General features: G+C 54.1%; 1 protein-coding gene across 2 annotated transcripts in view; it reads right to left on the bottom strand.

Annotated features, from left to right (window-relative positions):
* The window catches only part of TMEM63A (transmembrane protein 63A), a 39,162-nt gene that overhangs the window by 21,132 nt on the left and 5,042 nt on the right, over positions 1-12,988 (bottom strand). For both annotated transcript variants that reach the window (XM_004605517.2, XM_055147152.1), the window contains exons 3-9: positions 12,070-12,269; positions 9,010-9,089; positions 6,474-6,540; positions 5,177-5,214; positions 1,367-1,509; positions 564-615; positions 84-192 (exon numbers count right to left, since the gene is read on the bottom strand). In XM_004605517.2, the coding sequence (XP_004605574.2) occupies positions 84-192; positions 564-615; positions 1,367-1,509; positions 5,177-5,214; positions 6,474-6,540; positions 9,010-9,089; positions 12,070-12,264 (684 nt within the window). In that variant the 5' untranslated portion in view covers positions 12,265-12,269. The remainder of the gene's footprint in view (positions 1-83; positions 193-563; positions 616-1,366; positions 1,510-5,176; positions 5,215-6,473; positions 6,541-9,009; positions 9,090-12,069; positions 12,270-12,988) is intronic.

The following is a 12,988-nucleotide window of genomic DNA, read 5'->3' as shown; positions in this document are numbered from 1 at the left end:
GTTACAAAGGGAAGACAGGCCCGGGTTCCACAGGGAGGGAAGGTGCAGAGACTGAGCTCCCCACAGCTCCAACCCCAACTCACCGGGTTCTCCTCTGTGTACTTGATGGACTGGGTGTGGTGGCGCATGAATCCCACGGTGAGGAAGAGGTAGATGACGGCGAAGATGGTATGCAGCCAGAGGAGGTCATTGCTGGGAGAGGCAGGGGACACGCCTGCTGTCAGGGCCGTGCCCCCACAGAAGGGGGGGCGAGGCTGAGCACTAAGCAGGAGAACCCTCCTGGCAGATTTGAGGACCGGTGTCGTCTCCCCCAGTTGATGTCCCTCGACCCACAGGGACAACTTTAGAGCTGTCCCCAGCCCTGTCCTGTAGGAGGAACCCGGAGGCACACTCCCCCGCCGCCCCCAGTGTTCCTCCAGCCTCCTGCAGGGTAGCAGCTGCCGGGGCTTCTCTGTGGCCACGGCCCAGTGCTGCAAGCTGCAAAGGGGCATCAGACATTCACCTGCCCCAGGGGACTGGGGTTTTCGGGTGTCCCCATCAGTGCCCTTCTGCCCCCGACTCACTTGGTCTGTAGGTTTGCTATGGTGGTCCTCCCAAAACTGTAAGGGTCCTTGTCTGAAAAGAAGCACAGGTGTTTAGTCCCGGGGCCCAGGCCAAGACCAAGCGAGGGGAGCAGCAGTCTCGGCTTGTGGGGCGTGGCGGAGGCAGGAGGGTCAGGCAGCTCAGGGTAGCCAGCCAAAGTCGCTGCTCCCCAGCAGGAGAAGCAGCAGCTTCCCCTGTGTCGGGTAAAGCCAAAAATCAATCCCTCCTGCTATAAGACTCTTGTGCCATTGCCACGAGAAATTTAGAATCATCTTGCGCTGGGCTCAAAAGCAAGTCTGGGGGACTGGGGCGATAGTACAGCAGCTGGGGCATTTGCCTTACATGCGGCCTACCCAGGTTAGACCCCAGACATCCCCTATGACCCCCTGGGCACTGCCAGGAGTAATTGCTGAGTAGAGCTCCGACTAAGCACTGAGCATCTCTGGGTGTGACAAAAAATAACCCAAAGCTCAGGAAGCCCTCAGGAGTCTTTCTCACATCTGACTTTTTGGGTTTTTTTTTTTTTTTTAGAGGGAGATTCACACTTGGCAGTAATCAGGGCCTACTCCTGGCTCTGCACTCAGGGTTCACTCCTGGTGGGGCTCAGGGGACCCTATGGTGCCGTGGATCAACCCAGATCAGTTGCATGCAAAGCAAGCACCCTGCCTGTAGTACTCTCACATCTGACTTAGAGCAGGAGTTCTGGGGTACTTCACAACAAGCCCCTTCCCCTGGGGTTGCTGACCCACTTGGGCCCCCCTTAGCCAGAATAAGGGGTCATTACTCAGCAAGTTTCCTGAGAGGTTGACGGGCAGGATGACGGCCAGGGACAAGCAGCTGACAGCCACCAAGAGGAAGATGAGGTGTCTCTGGAAGGACAGGTAGTGGATGGCATCCTCCCCGCACCACTCCAGGATCTGCTCATCACTGCCAAAGACACACATGCAGGCTGGTGAGCAGGGGAGCCCCCCATCCCAGCTCCCCAACCCCTGTCTCCTTCATTCCTCATGGACCCCTGAGGAGTCTGGAGTGGTGCTCCCTGGCTTTGACACGTGATGAAGACACAGGACAGAACACCTGTCTGTTTTATATATATATAGGGAACAGCTGGCGGTGCTCAGGGTTTACTCCTGGCTCTGAGCTCAGGGATCCCTCATGGGGTGCCAGGGATGGAACTGGGGTCAGCTATGTGCAAGGCAAGCCCTCATCCGCGCACCTACCAACAGTCCCACCACCTGAACCAGAGCTGGGAGGGGTGGGGTCCAGCCTGTCCCACCACCAGGAGCCACAGAATCGGCCCCTAATGCACCATCAATCTCTAAAAGCATCCAGGCTCTCCTTTTGTGTGCAGGTGTGTGTGTGTGTGTGTGTGTGTGTGTGTGTGTGTGTGTGTGTGTGTGTGCGCGTGTGCGTCGGGGGTGGGGAATACATGAAGGCAATGATCCCATCACTCCTTCCTGCAAGCCCGCAAAACCTCAGAATAGAAGGTTGCTCCTGGGGCTGGGAAAACCACTCAGTGATTGGGGGCACCTCACTTCCAAACCCTGGAACTACGTGGCCCGAAGCACCACTAGGTGTGGCCCTGGATACTCCCAAGCCATGCCAGGATTGCCCTGGTGGTCAGCAAATAGCCCAAGCATTAAAATGCCCATTGTTTGACCAGATTGTGAACCCAGGTTCCCTAAGACTGCTTGGAATGCCCCCAAAAAGGAAGTTCTAAAGTCAGTTGGGGGTGTCCTCCCATAGGGCCCAGCCTAGACCCTGATCCCCTTAGCCACTCAGTGACAGGCCAGGACCCCACTGTGCCCTGGGTCCCTGCCCACGGGCCCTGCACTGCCCTTTCCCATCCTCTGGGCTATATTTGGAGACTCTGAGTCACTTAGCCAGAAATTCTGGGTTCTAAGAAGCAGATTCTTGTATTGCCAGCAGAAGGGGCTCCCTGCTTGGAGAGCCGAGCCTGGTGAGCTTGGGGAGGTGGGAGGCGGAGCACAGGCTGGTAACCAGCTGCCCATGGCGGACCCCATTTTGCCTGCTCAGGAACTGTCCAGGGCACGCACGAAGCCGCCCCAGGCTAGCTGCCACAGCGTCCTCAGCAGAGCTGGCAGAGGCTAGGCCTGGGCGACGGCCAAGCTTCCTGGTATTAGCGCTCCTGGCTGCTTATCTGCAGGGCAAAGCCGTGCCCTCACGTTACAGTTCTCTCAGGCCTAGGGAAACTATCAGAGGGCAGCGAATGGGCCACAGAACATGCCATGAAAATTATTACCAGGGCCAGAGCGATGCTTGGACCACGAGTAAACTGTGTAAACTGTGTGCCTCACACATGCTGGACCCAGGTTTGGTTCCCAGAACCTTGTAGGGCTCCCTGAGCACCGCCAGGAGTGATCCCTGAGCACAGAGCCAGGAGTAACTCCTGAGCACCATCAGGTATGGCCCCAAAACAAACAAAATTTTTCTTTTACAAGGATCGAAACCAACGGATGCTCAACTTTGAACCAAACTTTCTCTGTGACTTCCTCTCTCGCTGGGGAAGGCTGCTAGGAAGGAAAAGGAGAAGCCGGCTGAAATGTCAGTCGCCATGTTGGCCCTGAGCGGCTGTTAATATTTCATTGCGGCTTCAGAAAGTTGCAGGCGCATCCTTTCAGGGGCGAGAAGAGCCAAAGCACTGCCAGCCGCCTGCCCTGGTGCTAGAATACCCAGGTGGCATCGCCCTAGGATATGGGGCAGCCCCGCGTGAGGGTGCAGAGGAGGGAGGTGGGACAGAGCCCGAGGCTGGCAGGCACACACGGGGCACAGAGCCAGGAGCATGGTACACACTTGCTGGGCTCTGCCGTGCCTAGAAATGACAAATGACGAGCTCATGCTTTTGCTTTTGCCCCTTGGGTCCTGGCTAGTGGCGAGTGTCCAGGGACAGCAACCACCGGTCAATGCAAAACACACCACAAACACCTCCCAGAGTCAGAGAACAGCAGCTTCATCTCTTACTGATTTTTGTTTATTTCTTTTCAGTCTATGCCTGGCAGTGCTCAGGAGCTAACCCCAGATCAGTGCTCATGGGGGTCACTCCTGGCAGTGTTCAGGGGACCATATGTGCTGGGGGTCCAACCCAGGGCCTGTGTGCCTGCCCATTGAGCCATCCCTTTGGCCCCTTCAGAACAGATTCTTTCCTCTGTCTGACTTCTGTATCAACAGGTCATGTGTCCCGGTGACAAGACTTTGTGAGAGCAGGAAGAGATGAGGTTGGCTGATAGGCCTCTCCCCATGCTGCTCCTCCCTCCCCTCCTTGAAACCCACCCCCAACCCCTTGCTCCTCACCAGAGTTCTACAGACACTCTGTCTCCTGCCAATTCCTATGGGAACAACCTCCCTAAAAGTCACACTTCCACAAGCATGGGGAGGCAGGGGGAGCACCCACACCCAGAGGTGCTCAAAGGCCACTCCTGGCATTTCACGCATACTGTTGATTCATCTGAATTAGGCAGAAAAATTTTCTTTTGCAGAGGAGGAGGCACACCCAGCAGTGCTCAGGAATCAGGCCTGGCGTGGTGCTGGGAATTGAACTCAGGTCAGCTGCGAGCGAGGCACGCACCCTACCTGCTTCACTATTGCTCTGGCCTCAGCAGCTGCAATTTTTTTTTTTATTTTTGGTTTTTGGGTCACATCCGGCAATGCTCAGGGGTTACTCCTGGCTCTTCAACTCAGAAATTACTCCTAGCGGTGCTGGAGGGACCATATGGGATGCTGGAAATCAAACCCGGGTCCGCCACATGCAAGGCAAATGCCCTACCCGCTGTACTATTGCTCCAGCCCCAGCAGCTGCAATTTTTGACCCCATTTGCAGTTGTGAAAGCAAACCCAGTATCCTCTGACTAGCATGGTTCATCATTTGTAAGATTTTCTTTCCAAATCTCAGCATCTCTGAAGTGCGGCATGATCATAGCATTCTGACCAGCACTGTCCTTGTCTTCACGCTTTGTGAGTAATTGCATTTGCTCAAGATGCTTCTCAAAAACAAAAAAGATAACTTCTCCATGGAACTCAGCAACATCAACTGGGGACTCAAAGGTTCTAATCACCTACCACCCCTTGCAACATTTCTTTCCAGAGGTCCCCACTTTTTCAGTTGTTGTTTTAGTTCAGGGTTTTGTCCCAGTTCTGTGATTGGGGGTTTGCTGCCAGCAGAGCTCAGGAGACCTTGTGGTGCCAAAAATCGAACCCAGACTTCTCACGTGCTGCACAGCATGCACCTAGCCAGGTGATTAATCTTTCTGACCAAGTCCCAGAAGCATCAACCATGATTTTCTTTGTTTTTCACTGTAAAATGAAGAACTTACATCTAAATATATCAGCATTCAATAACAAGGCAATAGACTATTTGCCTAAAGCTAAAGACAAGCTTGAATTAGTTCATGTGGACGTGTGCGGGGACGTGTTCCCGGGCACCTTTATTCTCAGCTACTCACTGACTGAGACCAGAACTGAAAAGGAGACCTCATCTCAGGACCAGGTACATGGACTCTTCCTTCCTGATTGGCCAAATACTTAGACAAACCCTCCTCCACACTCCCGCCCAACACACCAGCCAGGCTCTACTCACTGCAGGCGGAAGATGGCTGTCAGCCAAGGGCAGCATCCCTGGAAAAGAGAGATGGGGGTTACCTTCCCACAGACACCAAAGCACACTGAGTCCTCACCCTGAGCATTAACTATTCACCTCTCTTCTGCTACAGAGAAACAGCTCTTCTGCCCCAAATTCAGCAGGCTAGCCCTTTGCCCCACATGTGCTCTTGAGTTTGCATGGCTCCTAGACCCCCCAAATATACACCCTGTGTCTCAAATTTGGACCGGTTTGTGGAATTACACAAGCTCCAGGGACGAATCATGAAATTCGAATGTGGAGCTGAAGAAAGCTCAGGTCAGCACTGAAGAAACAGGCAGATGTGGGTTTCTGGTCACTTGTCGTAAAATGCCTGACTGAGACATGGGACAGAAGAGGAACCAGAGCAGTAACGGGACCAGCCCCTGCCATGGGGCTTAAAGGGGTAAGGAGGGCTGGAAGTTAGATAGCCTATCCCCTTTCTGTCTGACTGTCTTTCTCTCTCTCTCTTCCTCTCTCTTTGATTTTTGGCAGCATGCAGGGGTCATCCCCATTTCAGTGCTGGGGGCCACCTCTGGTGGTGCTCAGGGGACCATGCAGTGCCGGGAATCAAACCTGGGCCTCGTCCATGCAAACTATGGACTCCAGCCTGTGGAGCTGTCCCTCTAGCCCTACCCCCATCACATCTCTTTTGTTTGTTTATGTTTGGGGAGGGTGCACCTAGCAGTGTTCTCAGGAATTACTTCGGGTGGAATTCAGAGACTAAATGGGGTGCTGGGTATTGAACCTGGTTCAACTGCATGCAAGGCAAGAGGTCTACCTGCTCACAATCTCTGCCCCACCCTCCTGACGGCATCTCTTAACTTCATACGCCCTAAAGCTGGAAGATTACACACTGGGAAAGACAAATATTTGTACATCATTCATTCAACAATTACTAGGCACCTCCTGACATCAGGTGAGAACAGGCTGGATAAGGTCTGGCTCCTGACCACCATGGGCTCCTAAGCCAGCAGGACAATCAATAATTAACTCTCCCACAAATCTGCCTGTGCAACAGAAATCAGGAGAGTATGGTCTGGGAGTTCAGGCATCTCAGGATCTCTTGCACCCAGCTGCCATCCTCCCTGTGGAATTTGCCAAGTTCACATGGAAAGAGCAGCCCTTGCCAGCACTTGTGACTCAAGATGAAGTTTCTGGGGCAGTGATGGAACCGAAGTGCAGCTGCTCACCCCATTCACTACTGCCATCTCCCTCCCAACCCAGTCCCAGCCACAACTGTCTCTTAGATACCAACCAGCTCGTTTTCAAAGTCGTGTTGCCCAGAGGAGGAAGAAGATGACAATCTCTGGCTTCTGAACTCGCTAGAAACACAGAAGGTGAAACAAATTATCTTTAGAAGTCTAAAAATTTATCTCCAGTATCTTGTTGCTTCTTAGAGTTGGAACTAAAGTTAGGGCTTCTCAGCAGTTGGGATATTCACCCTGTGAGAAATACAGACCAAGACAATGACTATTCTGAGCTCAAAACATCCAGGGAAGACCACCTTTGGACTCGGAGCCCCCAAACCAGCACCAGAACCAGTCTACTTAAGGGGACTTAAAGTGTCTCCTGTTGTGCAACATACTTCCCAACACAGCAAGTAAAACTTGGAATAAGTTCTGTATTTTGTCAAATCCAAGGCTTCACAGGAAGTAAGGATTCTGTGAGCCACTGAGAAAAAAAAAAAAATGGCTGGAGCCAGAGAAAAATCCCAGTGAGCAGAGCACTGCTTTGCATGCCAGAGGTTTGAGTTCAGGCCCAATAAATAGTCCACCAAGCCAGGAGAAGCCCCCACAAGCAATAGTAGGTGTGGCCCACCCAAACAAACAAAGAAAAAGCCAGCATTAGCAACTACAAATTATTACTATACGAGACTCCACAGCCTGTGGGCCACAGTTAATAAGTGGCATTCCAATTCCAAAGCTGAGAAAACATCACATGTGCATTTTAGATTGGAAGGACAACGGCATTTTCATCAGCTTCTTCATCAGCCCATAAACACAGCCCACACACAGAAATCATCTAGATGTTTGTGATTTGTTCTCTTCTGCTTGTTTTCCTCCACTGGCTTCACTTCTCATAGCAAGAGACACACTGAATTTTATGACCCGAGCAATAATACAGAAGATAGGGCATTTGCCTTACACATGGCTGGCCCAGGTCCAATCACTGTCAACCCCACGTGGTCCCCCCCGAACACCACCAGGAGTAATTCATGAGTCAGAGCCAAGAGTAAGCCCTGAACACTTCGACGTGGGTTCCAAATACAAGCAAACAAACAAAACCCAAGAGACACACTGAATTTTAACCTGCCATGTCGTCACTGTCTTATTTGAAGTTCCCGATAACCAGCCCCCAGGATGGCAGGGCAGTGGGGCCCCAGCAAGTTTGGGGCCCCGACTGAGATCGCACATCCAATGAGCAGGTCATTCTCCTGAAATCCTGAAGTCTAAGCTCTTTCCCACTGCAAAAGAAAGAGCTTCTGGGGTGGAGTGGGGGTGGGGGGGTATAACTATGCCCAAAATGCAACTCGTACCCTCAAAGTTTCCCCCATATGCAGTCTAAGGCCCAAGTTCAGCTGAAGCTAAGAAGCCCCACTACCTCTCCCACAGCGAACACCCAGCCCTACACTTGGCAATTGCCAGAACAGTGACTCTGTGTGGGAAGGAAGGGGGGGGGTGTGAGGGGGGACACGCCCCTTTCACACGGGTCACTTCTCACTGTAGAGCAGCCTGTGGGGCTGCAGGGGGAAGTGTGAGGCAGGGCCATCAGTACAGTCCACTGGCAATCACTTCCTATTGCCACATCCGACAAAGATCTTTGTGTGCTACAGCTGGAAATTCCAGTTGTGCAGATCTAGAATTACATTTCCCCTTCAGTCAACTGAACCCAGTGCCCCAGGAGCCCAGGGTGGGGTGGGAAGGACAGGCAGTCTGGCCACGGGACTGTGCTTTGAATAGTCTTGTCTGGCCCTATGGAGGCAGGGGCCACTAGCCAGTGCTGGCCGGGGACGAGGGCAGAGCCCCCCCGCAGCCCTGTGCCCTGCTCCATTCACTCGCCCCCGCCGCATTCTCATGCTCACTGGATTCATAGAAAACTCTGCTCTTCCGCCTGGTGTAGGAGAGAGTGTCCTTCTCTTCAATCACAAAAGTTCCAAGAACTTCTAGCAGAGGATGGAGCAATACAGAGGGTAGGGCACTGGCCTTGCACGCAGCTGATCAGGTTCAATTCCTGGCATTCCATATGGTGCCCCGGGCACCACCAAGAGTAATTCCTGAGCGCAGAGCCAGGAGTAACCCCTGAGTATTACTGGGTGTGGCCCCAAAGCAAACAGAGAAATCTAAAGCAGAGGATTTTCTTTGAGCCGGAAGCCAAGAAGGTTTATAGCCAGCAGCCCTGGCAGGAGCTGGCATGTGGGTGCTGGTTTTCTCAGGCACAGTGAGGGTGTAAGGGCTGGGCTTGTGGGTCTGGGGTCCAGACAGGGAGAATGCGGCTTCAGGTACAGGCCTGGCCAGCACTCTGGGTGAACATGTCAGGTCATGCATGAGGTTGTGTCAGGTCATGCGTGGGGCCACTGGTCGATTCATGAGCCCCAGCCCAGCTCACGTACAAACATGTGATACACATTCTCCCCCCCCTCTGCCCCCCCCCGTCTCTCTCTCTCTCTCTCTCTCTCTCTCTCTCTCTCTCTCTCTCTCTCTCTCTCTCTCGCGCACACACACACACACACACACACACACACACACACACACACACACACACACAGACTCAAGGTGCTGGGAATTTGTTACCTGTCTCTTTCTGATACCAGGGCAATACGGCCATAATCCCAGAATCTTCTTCTTATGATGGAAAACACTAATATTAAAAGCTGAAAGTAGAAATGAGAGCAATTAAAAAAAAAAAACCATTGAGTGGAAGCAGGTTAGTCAGCGGGACCTGAAGGGCCTCAGAGTCATTGAGCCCAGAGGGAAGCAGCCTGCTTTGCACACCCCCTTGCACTGGATCTGGAGGTCCCTGGCCCTGACCTGCCCCTGCCTGGGAATGAATCCTTCCTCCCTTTCTGTGATATTTTATTTGTGACAGAACCAACGGAGCCAGGGCTGAAGAGACAGGTCTTAAGGCACTGACCTTGTGTCCAGCCAATCCTGGTTAGATTTCTGGTACCACATATGGTCCCCTGAGCACTGCCAGGAGTCACGCCTGAGCACGGCTGAGCATCACCTGCTGTGGCCCAGCTCCATCGCGATCACAATGAACCAAGTTAGCCGAGCCCCTGCCTGCCTATAGGGGTATTGGGGTGTCCCCCCCAGGACCTGCCCCGCCAGGACCTGCTACTCATACAAGGTCCTCAGCAGACATGTGTGCTGCAGAGCAACAGGACCCAGAGCTGTCCAATCCCCCCCGCAGCCACAGCCCGACCCTTCCGCCCTGTCCTCCCTCCAGACACCGAAATCCCTGCCTACTACTCCCCACCCCGCCCCTGGGAGTTTTCGGTGGGAGCTGGGTTCCCCTAAAGGGAGCCAGAGACCTGGGCCCCTAGGGGAGGCCCCAGGGAGAAGGGAGTCGGTGCCGTGCTGTCTAAGGCTGGTGAGTCACGTCCTGGGGTAACCGCACAGGTGGCTCAGCAAGTCGCTGGTGTCTGCCCTGGCAGCTGCTCTCCCCGTTGCTGGGCTGAGAATGTTTCCGACCTGTCAGTGTTTTCCAAGCCCCCACCTGCTTGTGTGCCCCCAACTAACTTTCTGCAATAACCCTCTAGGAAGCGACTCTCCCAACTCTATGCTCTGGACCCATCCCCCTCCAGACCTCCCACTGGGCCCCAGCTCTCCCCTCCCTCCTCCATGAGGACACCTGCCCTCACTCATCTGCCCTCACCTGTCACACTCCTGCCACCCTTCCCAGCCAGGCTGCTCAGCCACAGGCTCTGGCCTTGCCTGTGAGGACAGGGGAGCTAGCAGAGGCGCCCCATGGAGCCTCACACCGCTTTGGGGGTTGCAACCATAGGCATATTCTCATGCAAATGAGGTTTAGCCCTGAGATATGGGTGATCTTGTCCTCAAAAAGCCCTTTTTTCACTAAGGCAAACCAGTACCATATGAGTTCCCACATTGGCCCATAAAGGATCAACAATGCCAGGGAAAAAAAGTGAAGCCATTTAAGTCTCAATCTCCACAGAGGGGAGGGGAGGAAAAAGCCCCTCATTGCTTCCGATAAACTTTTTTTTGTCAAGTAATCTTGAGTTTATGAGACCTCCCTCTTTCCGTAAGGACCCTTTTTTTGGGGGGAGGGGTGTCACACCCAGCAGTGCACAGGGATTACTCCTGGCTCTGCACTCAGCAATTACGCCTGGCAGTGCTCAGGAGACCATATGGGATACTGAGAATCGAACCCAGGTAGGCCACGTGCAAGGCAAAAGCCCTACCCGCTGTGCTATCGCTCCAGCCCCCCATAGGGACTCTTATGTTTTGTTTTTGTGTTTTGTGTTTCTATGTTTTGGAGCTACACCTGCGAGTGCTCAGGGGTAACCCCTGGTTCTGCACTCAGAAATTACTCCTGCTGGTACTCGAGGGACCATATGGAATACTGGAAATTGAGACCCTGCTGTCCTATCACTCCAGCCCCAAGGAGACCCTCGTGTTACCCTAAGTCCCCCTCTGCCAGGCTCCCCGCTGAAGGCTAATAGCCTGAGGCTCTGTCCCTGGGCTGGAGAGATGATACAGGGTAGCTGGAGGGATGGTACAGTGGCTAGAGCGCTTTCCTTATAGTAGCCAATCCTGGTTCAGCACCTGGCAGGAGCACCCTTGAGTACCACCATTGTGTTCCAAACTCCCAAACCCTAAAAAAAACCAAGAGTATCTATTTCCTCCAACCCACCACATTGCATGAACTCTGCTCTAGAGCAAGTACCAAGAACCCTCCAGCCCATCCCGTCCCACGGGCATTTGTAAAAGGAAGATGCCACCTTGGCCCAGGAACTCTCTCTTAATCCAAGTTGCATGAGCACCCCAAAAATGGCACATTCCAAGTTGGGAGAAGGGGTACCTGGAAACAAAAGTCTACATAAAAGGAAGATCAGAGGGCTTTTTCTTTTCCTTTCCTTTCTTCTTTTTAGTGCACACTCAACAATGTTCAAGGGATTCCCCTGACTCTGCACTCAGGAATTACTTCTGATGGTCCATGGGAGACCACATGGGAAGCTGGGGATTGAACCTGGGTCTGCCCCGGGCAAGCAAGTACCCTATCCCCTGTACTATGGCCCTGGCCTCTAGGGTCTGCCTTTTCCAGTCCTCCCTCTGAGTCTGGTGTCTCAGAGGTCCAGCATCCCCTCTGGGGAAGGGTAGGTGTCATATAAACTGGGAGTCCAAGGCTGGAGCGATAGTACAGCGTAGGGCATTTGCCTTGCATGTAGCCGACCAGGTTCAATTACCAGCATCCCATATGGTCCCCCGAGCACCGCCAGGGGTAATTCCTGAGTGCAGAGCTCAGTAATTCTTGAGCATCACCGGGTGTAACCCAGAAAGAAAATAAAATACAAAAACTGGGAGTGCCATCTGCTCTCGCTCTAATCCACACTCTTCACTCAACCTCAGGGACGGACCTGTGTAACAGTAGGAATATGAGATGTGCAGGCTTCTCTGGGCCATGCATCACCCTCACTCTCCCCAACCCCTCTCTCACCCTCACAGGGAGAAGCCAAAGAGTGCTCGGAGCCAACACGGGCCCCGGCTCCCCCTGGCTGGGAAGCAGCAGAGCTGGGACTGGACCCCAGGCTGGGCTGGCCCTGCACCCGGAGAGAGGGAATCACACGCAGATGAGTGAGGGTGGGGGGACATGAGTCCCAGAGCGCTCACCAGGAAGCAGCTGACGTCTATGAGGAGGACGGTGGGGACACCCCCAAAGGTGACCCCCTGGAGCACGGTGCTGTTCTGGGCCGAGTTGTAGCAGTAGACGTCACTGGGCCGCTTCCCGGGGCCCAGGGGCTCGTGGGTGGTCACGGCCTGGGACGACCATAGGTCCAGGAACGAGGAGGTGGTAGGCACCGCCATCTTCCCTGGAGAACAGACCGGGTGGGGGTGGTGGTGGGAGGGGTCAGTCTCCCCAGCTGGTTCTCTCCCCCGGGGAAAGGGGGTGGGGGGCAGGAGCCTGCCATTGGGATGGCCAGACACGGCCGCCCACGTGCCAGGCAGAGTCTGCGGAGAATAGCTCCATTGTGGGGACAGTCCTCGGGGTCAGATGGATGAAGCAGATGGCTCGCCCTGGACACAACTGGCAGCCTCCCCAGGACGGGTGGGGGGGAGGAAAGGACGGGATAGGACCACCCCCCTCCAGGGGCTCTGCTCCCGGGTAATCATTTCTGTGGGGGCCTTCTAGAGTGCAGGGGGTGATGGGGGGCTATGGGGGAACAAAGCATGGGACAGGCGAGGGCAGGAATAAGCAAGTGAGGAAGAGGAGGCACCTGCCCCGCCAAACCTGCCACAGAGAATAAACCATCTGCCCAGGGTGAAGGACCCAATTCCAGCCCCCCGCACCATGTCCTTCTTTCTTTGCTCCACACCCTGGCACTTGTTGGCTGACATGCATTCGCTCAGTGAGTCGAGGCCCAAGAAGGGGAGGCAGGGACTGAGTCACCAAGAGAAGGCTGGTCTAGGTGAGGAGGACATCTCGACGACCCCTGGGCCACCACTCATCCCAGGGTGCTCCCCCAGCTCACTGACTCGCCCTGCATCCTTGGGTGCCTTCAGTCTCCTTGGAAGGTGCAGCTTTTCCAAA

This window comes from Sorex araneus, chromosome 9, assembly GCF_027595985.1.
Source record: "Sorex araneus isolate mSorAra2 chromosome 9, mSorAra2.pri, whole genome shotgun sequence".
Taxonomy (NCBI): Eukaryota; Metazoa; Chordata; class Mammalia; order Eulipotyphla; family Soricidae; genus Sorex; species Sorex araneus.
The sequence above is the reverse complement of the archived record's forward strand: the minus strand, read 5'-3'. Positions and strand labels throughout refer to the sequence as shown.